A 14,768-nucleotide genomic window follows, 5' to 3' on the forward strand; every position below is an offset into this window, starting at 1 on the left:
GACTATACATTTCTTGGCATTAAGCTCGAGCCCATGGCTCTGGCACCAGGCATCTGTTTCTGTAAGGCCCTTTTGTAGAATATCCACATCATTTGGGGATTCAATAATGGCTCCCAGTTTGCAGTCATCTGCAAACTTTGTTAGCCAGAGTCCCTTAATGTTAGCCTGTACTTCAGAGAAGTAGATGCCAAACAAGAGTGGTCCCAGGACTGAACCCTGAGGTACTGCACTTTTCACTTGTCTTGAGCTGGATTTGGAGTTGGCTACTTTTACAGTCTGGGTTCTGTCAGTAAGCCAGTTGACAACCCATCGAGTGACGTAGGGATTTATGCCCAGCTTAGTAAGTTTATCTAGGATTCCAGAGTGGGGGATGGTGTCGAAAGCCTTGGCGAGGTCCAGATAGGCTGTGTGGACCACCTTACCCTCGTCCACAGCTCTGGAGACCGATTCAAAGAAGTCAATCAGATTCAGGAGACAAGATCGGCCCTTCACAAACCCAAACTGGGTGGGGTCCAGTGTCTGGAGGTTGCCAATGTCTTTGTTTATAAGTTCCATGATAATGCGTTCCATGCCCTTGCAGATCAGGCTTGTCAGACTGATGGGACGGTAGTTCCCGGGATCCAAGGTGGATCCTCCCTTGTGGAGTGGGATAACTGTAGCTGTGCGCCACTCAGTGGGCACGAAGCCTGAGGTGAGGCTATGACTAAACATGTCACTTAGGTGGGGTTCCAGTTCATTTTGTAGTTCATGTAGTACACAGCCTGGGATGTCATCTGGTACCATGGATGCTGTATTCTTAGCTTTGGAGAGTGTTGTTTCTACCTGTGTGGCTGTGATTATCAGAATTTGGCAATCTTTTGGTATTGAGATGGGCCCTTTAGGGGGTGAGAGGGGAGTGAAGTTGGCACTAAATCGATCTGCCAGGATATTGGCAATATCCTTGGGATCAGTATATTTAATGCCATTCTGTTGTAGTTCAGAGCAGAACTGAGCATTGCCATTTAGATTCTTGACATAACTATAGAATGCCTTGTGGTCGTCTTTGGAATCGTTGGCAATTTTACTTTCGTAACTAGCTTTTGAAGATTTTATGAGGGATCTCAGCTTCTTACTAAGGCTGGTGAGGGAGTTTTTTGCATCCTGGGATTTTCCTCTTTTCTGCAACAGTTTCTTCCTTCTGTTGTATAGTTTGTTTATAGCAGGGGACCACCAGATTGGCTTCCTTTTTTGGAGAAGAGCGTCTTGGTTCTATTTGGGATGGCGCAATTCATGCACGAGTGGATGTGCTCATACAGTGCCTTAGTGCAGGATTCTGCAGTCGAACTTCCAGATCCTGTCTGCGTGGGTGTTGTGAAGTTTGTCACTTCTGACTTCAGTAGCATGAAGTTGGCTTTGGAGAAGTTTTTTAAGGAGGTTTCCTTACTGGGGGGGTGGGGGTGGGATGTGGATGTCAAGGGTGATTTGCTTATGGTCAGACCTGACTAATGAGGGGGTGACCACTGGTGTGGAGCATCTATCTCCCATGTTGGTAATGATCAGGTCTAAGATATTGGAGCCCCTGGTGGGACAATGAATTAGTTGATCCAGGGCGTTGGAATTTATGAATTCCAAGAACCGTTGGGAAAAGGAGTTGGTACCAGAGTAGTTTTCCCAATTAATGGCAGGGTAGTTGAAATCACCTAGTATTAGGGTGTTTGGTTGTATCTTAATATTTTCCAGTATGTTTAGGAAGGTGTAGTGAGAATCTTGGGGTATGGTGGAGGATCTGTAGCAAGCTACAATTTGGATTGCAGTCTTACCTAGTGTTAGTTGCACCTGGAGAATTTCAGATGCATTGTGTTGGGCAACTAGCCTGGAGGTGTGAATATCCTTGGTGAATATGGACACTCCTCCACCTTTAGTGTTTTGGTCTTGGTTTAGTGGCCGAAAAGTGTAGTAAGAATTGTAGCCTGGTATTGCAGGGGTGCTCTCTGGAGCCTTGAACCAGGTCTCAGTCACTGCACAGATATCGATGTTCTCCGTTTTTAGGAGTGCCTCGAGAGAGTGCATTTTGAGGTTTAGACTTCTAGCATTGAGTAGCATTACCTTCAGATTTTGCATGCTTGTATCTGTTACGGTGGTGGTTTTATCCTTTGAACCTTGCCTAAAAAAGGCACTATAGGGGTGGCAAGAGCTTTAGCCAGTAACCTGAATCCCAGGGGTGACAGGTGCAGACCATCTCTGGCAAAGCATCGTGGTTTGTCGATCATGTCTTCCCAGGCAGACAAATACTGGATCCCCTTTAAATGACACCAGAAGCTTAGCCAATTGTTGAAGTCAATCATTTTGTCCTTATACTGTGGTATAATTCTGGGCGAAGGCAGGATGCTACTTAGGGCTAGGGTCATACCTGCCTGGGTCACATGATCCAAGAGCTCTTCCATGTCTCTTTTCATGTAGTCCAGGGAGGTACGTCTCAAGTAATTTACTCCAGCATGGACAATGATAGAGTCGTATTTGTACTTGTTGTGGAGTGACTTGAGTGCATGCGTTATGTGGCGGATCCTGGCACCCGACAGGCAGCTGACTGTAATTTTCTCCTTGTTCAGCCTGGTGAGTGGGACATCAGTGTGCCTGACTATAGAGTCACCTATGACTAAAGTGTTGGGTACATTGTCTTGCCTTAGGGGCTGTTGTTGGGTGGCACACTGGTGTTCTGAGCTATGTGTCACTTTGGTTGTGACTGGTGTTTGTTTGCGTTTTGGCTTCGGAGGTCCTTGTTGCTTGGGCAGGTTAATGCTAAGGGCTTCTGCTTGGAGACATGCGTGAATGGGCGTACCTTCATTGAAGGTTGTGCGTCAGGGCTGGTAACTCTGCACGTAAAAATCAACTACCAATCATTAACGGACCAGAGTTCTGCTGTGGCAACCCCTAACTGGGAAAAGCCGAAAGACACAAACAAATTTACATACTCCTTTAAAATATTTCCCTAATGTCTCACCAACACAATACTTAACATGAGACAAATAAGAATCAGTACTACATAATCTTACAACTCGCCTAGCATAATGCACATTAATCAATTAGCCAGTTAAATTTAAAAATGAAGTCTTTGAATCCCATGGTAAAAAAAAAAAAAAAAAAAAAAACTCAATGGGAGCAGTTAAAAGAATGAAAACAGCAGTCATATACATGCCAACAACAGCAAAAATGTTTATTCCCTTCAAGATGTTCACAGCTGGATAAAAAATCCCAGTCACTTACTGCACAGCTGCACTCAGTATTACTGACATATTATGCAAAGTCTCTCCAAACACAGCTTGATTAAAATCCCATCCCACTCCCTGGGCAGTTTGTTGCAACAAGAGCTGCTGAACCACACCTACAGCTGCACTAAGCATAACTGACATGTCATGCCTAGTGACACCACACGCAGCTTGATTAAAATCCCAGCCCACTCCCCGAGACTAAACCACACCTACTCCACCAATGTGCAGATCTGAAATGTTGCATGCTCTCTCGATGCACTTCATAAAAACAGATATGCATTTACAAGACATTTGTACGCCACTAAAATGCCATGTATGATACAATAGATTCTGCAGTACACAGGTCAGAAAGGTATAGAAATCTTACAGAGATGGGGCCAGGTACAAAAGCAGCATCAAGGTGTGTACTATCACCTACCACTGTAGAGTACAGAAGACATCTGCATTCTTGTGTGGTGAGAGCTGTTCATACACAGCTGTCTGCATTAGACACTCCAAGACTGATAAAGTACAATGACTTAGCACCAAAGTGTGTAAAAAGTGACACATTTTATACATCCTGTTACACAATGCTATCGGGTCAGTGCTGCAGCTTTTACACAATGCAAAATCACAGCACCATGAAACAGTATAGCACAAGATTTGCGACTTACTTATTCCTATACGATCAAAAAACTGTTCACAACACCCACCCAGTGTACTGTAAATTATCATGATCACAACGGACTGCAAAATACCACCATACAGTCTTCTCAAAGTGGCATAAACAAATCACCCTAAACAGCGCAACTCTGTTCCATACCACTTGAATGGCAGATATGATGAGAAGGCAATACAAGAAAGTTGTCTATATCACTGATGCATTCTTCCTCAAAGCACTTCATGTCAAAGTATATAAACAATTATTACAATTTTATATTTCTGTAATACTACTAAGGTAAAACAAAGAATCCAAAATCATACACCGCTCTTTCACAAAATCTGCATTTTACAGTTATAGTAGCCTATAAAGTTAACTCAGTAGTTACCATTTTATCTTTCAAAATTATTTTAAAAAATTACAAAAAAAAAATCCCTCACCAAGAACTGAAATGACTATCCAAAGCCCTACAATCCCCCTATTTCTCAACCACCATCCCCCATTGCTACTAAAGAACATATCCTGAAAGTGTTACCCACAACCAAGATCACTTCCTCAGTGAGACTAGCTAACATACTGGGCTGCTTATTAAAAGATATTGAACATGCCAAGCAGAACCTTTTCACAAGTTATTGAACTGAGACTGGCTGCAAGCTCAGTCCCGGAAATTTGGCACACAGAACTGGTGATGCCTCTCCATAAAGGTAGGCCCTACTACCAACCCCAGAAGCTATAGGTCCATCAACCTCACAAGTCTCATTTGCAATGCTATGGAACACATTAGCGCAGACTTGATTAAGACAGACTCAACAGGCTAGATCCACAGCAATTTAGTTTTATAAAAGGTAGATAGTGTCTAATGAACCTGATAAATTATGAAAAGATAACACAAGCTGTTGACAGTGGTTATAATGTAAACACAACCTACCCCGATTTGGCAAAGGCAACTAGGCAACTAACACCATCCCCCATGCTAGCATAATTAATAAACAAAATGCATTACAAAAGAACTCTATTTTGTAAAATGAAGAGCAAACTGGCTAAAAAGCAGTACCTGCACAGTGCTGGTGGTAGGGGCACTGTCAGAGAACATGGAAGTGATTTGTGCTGTCCTGCAAGGCTCATGCTGGGTCTGCTATTGCTCAGTATTTACGTCTCTGACCCACAGATTAAAAAACAAGACCTATGGCAAACTAAGTTTGCGGATGACTGCAAACTGGGAGTCACTGTCAAATCCTTCTGACACAGAAAACCTCCAGCAGGAATGTGTATTTACAAATGGCTGATGTTATTTAAAAGGGGCTAAAACTGCAACACTGACACATTTAGCCGACAAATCACTCTCCACATACAGCAATGACAACAGACTGCTTCAAATTGAAAATGCAGATAGAAACCGGGGAAACTGGGTTGTTAATTCTCCCATTTGATCACCATGGAGCAACTGTTGTCAAGAAATCCTACCTGGTGCAGCTGATCACCAAGCAACCATCACCCAGATTTAAAGATTTTATTGTTCATTTGTATTCATCACAGATCAGACCAGTTATATAATACATTACCTTTTGGGGTGTATGTAACCTGGCATATGAAACAAATGGAAAGACACTTGGGTTCCTCACAAAGAGGATCAAAAGTTTAAAACTGCTAAACTACCAGAAAAAACAGAAACACTATTTCTCCTTTTTGTGTCTTGCAGTCGCTTCAGAGTAGACCCTTGCCTTCCCTTCTGATCAATCAGAGACCCAGTAGCCAGAATCTTTTGCACCTTCACAAATCAAACAGTCCCATAAATATCAGAACAAGAGATCTAAACTAGCTTCAGAACATCAAAAATAAAGTAGGGAGAGAAATTTATTATTCAGCATCATCTAAACCTCTGGAACAGACTCCCCAGGCAGATAAATCAGTGCAATATACTATCTTCCTTCAAAAGTAACATGGATAATTGGATGGGTATTCATAAATTCAATTGGGCTGACTGGGTTAACCTCCTTGACAGGGGAAATATGGTCTAGCGTGGGAACTGGCAAAGAGTAATGGACACAAGCCTCAGTAGCCTTGTACTTCCTATGATTCTTATGCCTTTAAAGCACTTCTGGAATGAGATAAGCACTGCTGCAACCCACAAACTCCCTACTACTTATACATACCCGCTTTAGCACAACCTCAGTGTGTGTGTGTGTGTGTGTGTGTGCGCACGTGTGTGTGTGTGTGTGTGTTCACATATACACTGCATACTTTGTGTGTGTGCATACACACACACACATACATATATACACACACACATATATATATAGGTTCATAGGTTCATACTAGGCTATCTGCCCTAGGGCATTTATAAGCCTAGCCAGAGTGTGTTTGGCTTTCGCCACCCATTTTAAATTTATTTTGCTATGCCCTTTTTCGAGGTTAGTATACTGTGCCTCTGTCTAACAGTGACACAGAAGTGATACCCGGGGTAAACCTACTATCTCCCATCCACTCATCAAGATTCCTCTTGAAGAGAGTCAATGAGGGACTCTGCCTAACCTGGACTGGGATTTTATTCCAGAGTGAAGGGAGCCTCTGGGTTATGAATCTGTCCCTCCAGCAAGTCCTATTTATTTCAGTGCTGAGGTTCAAGTCTCTCGAGCGCGTAGCTCGATGGGATTTGGATTTTCTGAGGTGCAGCATGCCCATTAATTCCGGGTTGGACATGGCTTTATACGTCAGGCACAGATCGCCTCTGAGCAGGCGGTATGCCACTGAGTAGAGCTGAAGGTTCTTTAACCGGGCAGCATATGGCATCTGTTTGAGCCCTTTGATCCTCTTGGTGAGGTACTTTTGGGGTCTTTCCAGTTGCTGCAGGTGTCTAGTAAGGTACATCCCAAAAGGGGCATTGTACTCAATTATGGGCCTGATGAGGGATGAGTAAAGAGGCATGATAACCTCCCCTGATCTAGATGTGAATCCCTTCATGATTAGGTGGGCTATATAAAATGTTTTTCTAACCACTTTGGCCACGTGGCTGTCAAATGAGAAATTGCTATCAACTTGGGTCCCCAGGTCCCTAATTACTTATATATATAAAATTATTTCCCTCTGAGAATCACAACTGCAATCCTCACAATTTTAGCGTAAACCCATTAGACATGCATAAGCCAAAGCCTTCATTCAGATGGTATGGAATTTTCTTAGCAAGTCAAAACAGAGACAATGGTGATCAAGTGCACCACACTTTCCTGACCTTATTCCCCCATTCACAAAGTATGGTGCCACTTCCACATGAAATACAATAGTAAAAACACAAATGTGGCAAATAATTTATAACCATCATGGGCAACACCCTGCCAAGTGCAACAGAAGAGGAACCATAGAACAACATCCCCTGTTTACATACCAAAATAAATTCAAATTCCAAACTTAGAAAAAGGAACATGTGAAAGATGAGCCACAGCCTTAAGATGAGAGTAGACCTGCTTGTATGTACCAAATCAAGACACAGCAATAAGTTATATTTGGAGAAAATGACAAGACACATATTTACCTGTAACAAACTACACCAGGTAGCCAGCTACAAAATGTGCAAGTAAGGAAGGACTTGAAAGGAGTGTCAGTCATATTAGTCCTTCAGTACCCAAAGCTGCAAGCCATTCCCCTGAGGAAATAAAACCCAGTTCCCTGAAACTACTCCATACAGTCAATAATGACTGTGGAGGTGTCACACTGACCATCAATAAGTGTAACACTCTCCCAATGCCTACCCATTTACGTGTACTAATGCAAGGATCCAATTCAAACCTTGGTCCCACTGCATAAACTGTAGGTGGTAGCAGCTAACCTAAGCAAATGGGACCAGACAATCCACACTCACGACCCCTGCTACAGAGTCTCTTCCCTTAACATTTAGCCTTCAAAGCCTCACCTAGACCATCATTTCCTAAGTCAATCTCCAACTAGACACCTGTAGCTGAAAACAGAGTCCTAAAATATATTTTGAAAGCCATACAAAACCCTCCCCCTACCTGCTCTGTCCTACCTTCTTGACTACCCTCTGTCCTGTCACTGCCCTTACTTTAATTTGCGTATTTATTTATTTATTTATATTTGTTGACCGGGAGTGTCCAACTGGACGTAGGTCCATTTTCAGCGGAGGCCCGGGGAGAAAAGCTCCACAGTTAAAATAAACAGACAGTAGTTACATTGGATTACATAGCGATTAACAATTTAACATAGCAATTACTTACAACATATTTACAGATGAAGAACATAGTGCATCAATTGACAACTAGAATCTTTATCTGTGAAGTACATAACAGACATTAACAAATGTTACAATGGATTACATAGTGATTAACAATTTAACATAGCAATTACTTACAACATATTTACAGATGAAGAACATAGTACATCAATTGACAATTAGAATCTTTATCTGTGAAGTACATAACAGACATTAACAAATGTTACGATGAGAAGTTCCTAGTGTATAAAAAGTACTAGGCTTATGAGCATCTGAGCTTGCTATAATCAAGGTAGTTAGTGGAGTGGAAAGAAAGGTAGTGGTCGGATGGGGTGGGTGATATTAGAGTGGGAGTTGCAAGGGCATAGCCTGCATGTTTTTAGGTGCGCTTTTAGTAAAGTTTTGAAGTGAGTGCATGATGGTACAGAGGTAATTGTGGGTGGAAGGGAGTTCCATAATTTGGCTATGGTGCAAGAGAATAGTGCTTCACCAGCAGAGTGAATTATTCATGGTCAACCAGGTAAGACAATGGATTATTAGATACCTCTTCCACCCACAATGTGGGTTGCAACTGCAAGGGCACAAGACAATACTTACAGCAGCCAATTAACCTGCATGTCTGGGCAGAAGAAAGAAAATGGAATACCTGGAAAACACCCGTGCAGACAAAGAGAGAACACGCACACATTGGATCTCTGAAGTAGTGATCTTAACCATAAAATCACCTTACTGCTTTACTCTCAACCTGTCTTACGCTGCCTGCAACACACCCCCATCACCACCAATACTTCTGCAGTGACTCAGCTTCTCATCATAAGCAATTGCAATATGCTACTGTTGCTTTACACCCCAGTCATTGCCTTTATTGGGAAAATATGCTTATATATGCCATATAAAATCAATGCAAATTGAATTTGGACAGAAATGGATGAAAGCATGTATTTGCAACCAGTTAAATCCAATGAAATAATCTAAATTACCAAGCATGTACATAAAGCAAGACTCGGAAGGAATACCAATCATACTAATCACTGAATATGTAAAAGTGCAAGTAATTCTTCTGAGGTTACAATTCGCAGTCAACATTAATGACTTCAGGGAGTTATGCTACACCTACCTGCATGTACCTGCTCCCCCACCCCCCCCCCAGTAGTAGTTTGTTTAAATTTACCTGAAGCAGCATCAACCCACACCACTCAAATTTACTTGTGCAAGCATGGCCCAATCATTTGGAGCTGCACTGTGAAAAAAGCAGAGACAACCATAGCCAGACTAGACAAAGAGGCCAGACTGTGTAATTCTATGTCCCCTCCCATCAAGTCAGAGCCGGCCTTAGGCATAACTCAACTAGAAAACCACCCAGGGCACCGCTCTAGCAGGGGTGTTTTTCTAATAATCTGGATGGTGCAGGTAGTCCAGGATGTGGGCACAACGTGGTGTTGGGGGGCGCTGTTGAGACCTTTTGCCTAGGACACCAGTTGACCAAAGACCAGTCCTGCGCCAAGTCCCACTACAATTTAGCATTCCAAACCTGGCCTTCCACTACAGCAGTTGACCCATAATCCCACCTCCCACTCCCAAGCACATCCACAATAAACGTCTGCTGCCAACAGAAGCTATAACAGCACCATTTTAACCTTGAGCCACCTGCTCCAGAACTTTCATCTCTCTCTGTCTTGCTACCTCAGTCTAAACAGTATCTGATCACACCAGTTTGGCCTAGGATCACTTTGTTTTTAAATGTTATATATCAGCTGCTGTCTACAAGTTACTTAATTGATTAAATATTCATTGAATGAATTATCATTCCCTTCATTCCTTGCTTGTTCCGTACTCTGTTTTTAAAGTCACCCATTAGCCCTCACAGTTCTACCACACCACATAAGGCATCTGTCATCTTCCTTACCCATTCTTTGTACTGTCCAAATTTCCTCCGCTAGGCAAAATCCAGTGGATCGCTCCCGCCTTCAATCACTAGTGCTGTATAAGAAGTGACACAGCTTGGCCTCAGAACGAGGCAAAATAAAATCAACCAGTCTAAAGCACTAAGCTCAAATACTACATAAATTGTCGGCCAGTGTACCCTGAAACAGGCAATCCTTACAGCTCCATACAAAATTTTCGTAGATATTTACAAAAGTAATTACTTACCATTATTCCAAGCTGTGTCGGTTTCGACAACCCTTACAGGATGTGCATACAAACGCAAGTCTCCAATATTATTTTGCCTTCGCTCTGCATCTTTTCTTCGCTGTTTCCTGAAAACATAGACCAAGAAAATTCCTGCTGCTGTCCCTCCCAAGACAGCTGCGAAGGCCAGCCGATAACTCCTCAAACCAACTAACATGATAAGATGTCGTCTTTATAAAATGAGGCGCAACGCGGGAGTCATTACAAATCACAAGGTGACAACTCCTTGTCACTGATGAAGCAACATTCCTTGCATTTTTTTATTTCAGTCGTGCAGTGTTTGTGTCTCGATCTGAAATTAAGAAACAACAGTAAATCCAATGGGCTTCACGCGATTCCAAATGCGACTCTTGAGTACCTTTGGCTCAAAAAGGCAGCGTGTCCTTACCACGAGTTAGAGAAATTAATTCACAAAACGTGGGTTAGCCTAGACTATCAGCACCCACAGGGATGATACATTTTTCATCTTCTATTTCATATACAAATTACAGATGTGTAGTACGTAAATCTGAATGCTGTGGGTAACTGGCTCGTTTCTTGTCCCTATCCGACCGTAGTATGTCAAAAACCTTATGTAAGAAGCGTGCAATTTTAAGTTTACGAAAGTGCTTCAACTTTCGTTTTTCTGTGAAGTCGGAATAAAAATGCGGTGGGACTGTGATTGAGTACATCACTGAAATGGTCCTGCAGAAAACATCTGCAACTGCACTGCAGGCACAAACGTGGGGACAAAATAATTGAGGAGAGAATTAAACAAAACTGTCATATCAAGGAATTCATTACTTCTCAACTGTCCAGATTTTTGCCTCATATTTTTGGTCTGTTCCTCATAAAATTTGTGATTGTCTGCCAAATAATTGGAATAACCTGAGAATTGAAGTCACTAAATAATGACATACATTTGAGTTTCAGACTTCAAATTCTTCAGAAAATGCCCTGTTATTCTAGTAACTTTCTAAATTTATGAAAGCAACATTTAAAATCTGTTCATATTTTTTAATTAGAAAAGGATTAAACAATCAGATTTTTTTTTAGGTTCATCGACACTGTAAAACTCCACTGCCAATCATGAGCGGACAAGGTGATCCGCTGTGGCGACCCCTAACCGGGAAAAGCCGAAAGAAAAAGACGGTAGGTACTAGGCTATCGGCCCAAGGGCCTATGTAAGCCTAGCCAGCAAGGTTCCCTGGCTTATGCCACCCAACAAAGTTATTTTCTTGTGCCACTGTTGAGCAGAGACACAGAAGTGATTCCCGGGTGTATTTCCTATTTTCCATCCACTCATCAAGATTTTTCTTGAAGAGTGCTAATGAAGAGCTTTGCTTGACATAGATGGGTAGCCTGTTCCAGAGTATGGGAAGTCTCTGGGACAGGAATCTATCCCTCCAGCATGTCCTGTTTATTGTGGTGACAAGGTTTAGGTCCCTAGAGCGTATAGCTCGGAGGGAATGGGATTTCCTTAGGTGTAGCATGTCCAACAGCTCTGGGTTTGACATAGCTTTATATCTTTTTATATTCTAGCTTTTTCTGATTTGCTATCGCAAATCTTAACAATACATTCATAACACATGCACAGCTAGCTGGAATTTTATAAAGAATTATATGCTATTTGTATATCAAACTGATTTGTACAGATGCTTGTGTTGAAAATGTTATTTTAAGCTGCTTGTACTGAACAGGAAAGAGCTAGCCAGTACGACCGGTGCAAGGCAAACAACCTTGTATATAACCAAATAAAGAAGCCAGCACCTAGGATGTATGAAGAAATATTTATTGGAACTAGACCGGTTTCAGCACATAGCTTTCATCAGTAGTATGAACATAGGCAATGGGGAAAGACCACCTGTTCCAGTCAAAAATTCTGACATCATATCCTGTTAGGAAATGAAAAACATGTTATAGATATGTAATACAAAAGTGATTATTACAAAAACAAATTGAAATTAAATAAGAAACCCACAAGTATACAGGGCACAAAGACTCAATAGAAGAAGCATTATAATTTATCATTAAGTCCAGGGGAAAAAAGAGCACCTAATTTTACTATCCATTTCCTTTCTTTACTATTAAGTATCTCATGCCAACCAGTTTTAAAGGATTGATTGCCAGTGGTATTATCAATAATAGCAAACGAAAACTTAGCAGTAGGATGATTCAACGTGTGTCTATATAAGGCATTGGTAACCCGGGCATTTCTGATGTCACCCATGTGTTCAGACATTCTAACCCTAAGTTGTCTGGATGTCTGACCCACATAGAAGGCTTGGCAAGTGCATGTGGCAAGATAAACAACCCAGTCCGTACTACAATTACCAAAACAGTGTATATTGTAAAGTTGTCCTGTATTTCTGCTGGTGAAAGTTTTGGTTTTGAATATATACTTGCAAAAGGAGCAATGTCCACAAGGATATGATCCAACCAATTTGTCCCCCATAAGAGTTTGTTGTTGATAATTGTCATTTCGAAAATATGCTTTTTTGTAATATGATAAGTGAGACCCTAGGGTTTTGCCCTTTCTGTATGAAAATAAACATCTGTCCCCCAGGAACTGATCCAACTTCGAATGAGTTTTGAGAATATTCCAATGCTTGTTAACTATGTCTAGAAAATTCACTGTATTCCTACCATAAGTGGTCACAAGCCTCAGAGTATCCTGATTGTCAAACTTATGGTGTGGTTGATATTGTAATAATGTGTCCCTTGATCTATTTTTTGACCATTGTAAGGCTGAATTGACATTATGTTTAGCATAACCCCTTGCTATAAATCTATTGGCTAGATCCTCATGATGTTGTGTCAGATCCTGTTCAGAGGAGCAAATTCTTTTGAGACGCAAAAACTGAGATTTGGGAATATTATTAATAATATGCTTGGGATGGAAACTGTTGGCATATAACAAGGTGTTATATTCAGGAAATTTACGATATACATTAGTTTTTAATGTGTTATCAGGCTGGCGCTGTAAGAATACATCAAGAAAATGAATTTCATTTTGGTGATAATCCACCATAAACTCAGCGCCCCATATATTTCCATTTAGATGTTCTGCAAATTCATCCAAATATTGAATGCCTCCTTTCCAAATTAGCCAACAGTCATCCAAGTATCTTCTCCAAATATCAATCTCAGGCACATATAAATTATGAAGTTCATCATAAATAATGTGCTCCTCCACATATCCCATGTAAAGATCAGCATAAATTGGGGCAAAAGAAGCACCCATTACTGTCCCTTGTATTTGCCAATAGCAATCCTGCTGGAAGTAAAAAACATTTTTAGTAAGAATGTGTTTGGCCATGCAAATAAGAAGGGTATTGAAGCCAGGATGATATATATTAGCTTTATTCAACCAAAACTCCATAGCAGCTAATCCCGCCCAGTGTGGAATACTAGTGTATAATGATTTTACATCAAGGGTGCACATAAGCCAATGAGGTTCAAGTTGGGAGTCCAAAACAATTTTCAAAAATTCAGTGGTATCTAAGTCTAGCTCTGATAAAGGGAAGTAATGGTTTAAGTTTGTCAGTAAGGAATACTGACAAAGGTTCAGTAAGTGATCCAATCCCTGAAACTATAGGTCTACCCGGTGGTTGATGAGAAGATTTGTGAATCTTGGGTAATAAGTATAAATATTGTTTTGCAGGGTCAACAACTGTTAGATGTGATTTAGTATTGATACTAATAATGCCTTCCTCAACTGCATCCTGTAAAAAATCATCAATTTCCTTTTTATAGTTAGGAGTAAGGTCAGTGGGCATTTTCATGTAATGACGAGGATTAGACAACTGTCTATTTCCCTCATCCCAATAATAATCGGAATCCATGACTACCACTGCACCGCCCTTGTCAGCAGGAAGAATGACAATGTTAGTATTGCTCCTAAGATCCCTGAAAGCCTGTTGTTCAGCTTTTGATAGATTATGTTTGATAATCGTATCTGAGTCCAAATGAAAATGTAGATCTTTAATGACGGCTTGCTGAAAATGGACACATATTTGTCCATAGGTGGATTGAAATTGGACCGATGAAATCTAAATTCAGAAGATCTTTGAGCATTATTCTGGTTGATCCTGTTCCCCAAAAAACAGTTTCAGATTAATTTTTCTACAAAAAGCTGTAATATCAGAAACAAAAGTACTCTCATCAATAAAAAAGCCAGGGATGAATCCAAGACCTTTATTAAGCAATACTTGTTCATCAGATGTTAAAACATGTTGTGAAATATTATGTACATTGGTGCATTGAACAGCTATTTCACTATTGATTGGAATAGGTCCTCCAAACTTTTTACCCTTATGTTTGCATCCTCCCCTGTGTTTCCTACTCCTAAAGGGTGATCAGAAACACGTCCCCTTTTAGAATCTGGCGAGTCCCCAATGTATATGGATTCTGTGTCCGTGGTGGAGGACTCCTCACCGGAGGTGGTGTTTAAAGAAACACCTTTTTTAAGTATTGATCTTGGTCT

General features: G+C 41.1%; 1 protein-coding gene across 2 annotated transcripts in view; it reads right to left on the reverse strand.

The window, feature by feature from the left end:
• Positions 1-10,959, reverse strand: part of RMDN3 (regulator of microtubule dynamics 3) — a 319,677-nt gene extending 308,718 nt beyond the window's left edge. The window contains exon 1 of one of the 2 annotated variants that reach the window (XM_044074186.1): positions 10,265-10,959. In XM_044074186.1, coding sequence (XP_043930121.1) covers positions 10,265-10,460 — 196 coding nt within the window. In that variant the 5' untranslated portion in view covers positions 10,461-10,959. Of the gene's footprint in view, positions 1-10,019; positions 10,089-10,264 lie in introns of those variants that run through there. The other variant, XM_044074187.1, reaches the window with a different exon arrangement.
• Between the last annotated feature and the right edge of the window lie 3,809 nt (positions 10,960-14,768).

The sequence above is a fragment of the Protopterus annectens genome, chromosome 6.part0 (assembly GCF_019279795.1).
Source record: "Protopterus annectens isolate FY-2018-M chromosome 6.part0, PAN1.0, whole genome shotgun sequence".
Lineage (NCBI taxonomy): Eukaryota > Metazoa > Chordata > Ceratodontiformes > Protopteridae > Protopterus > Protopterus annectens.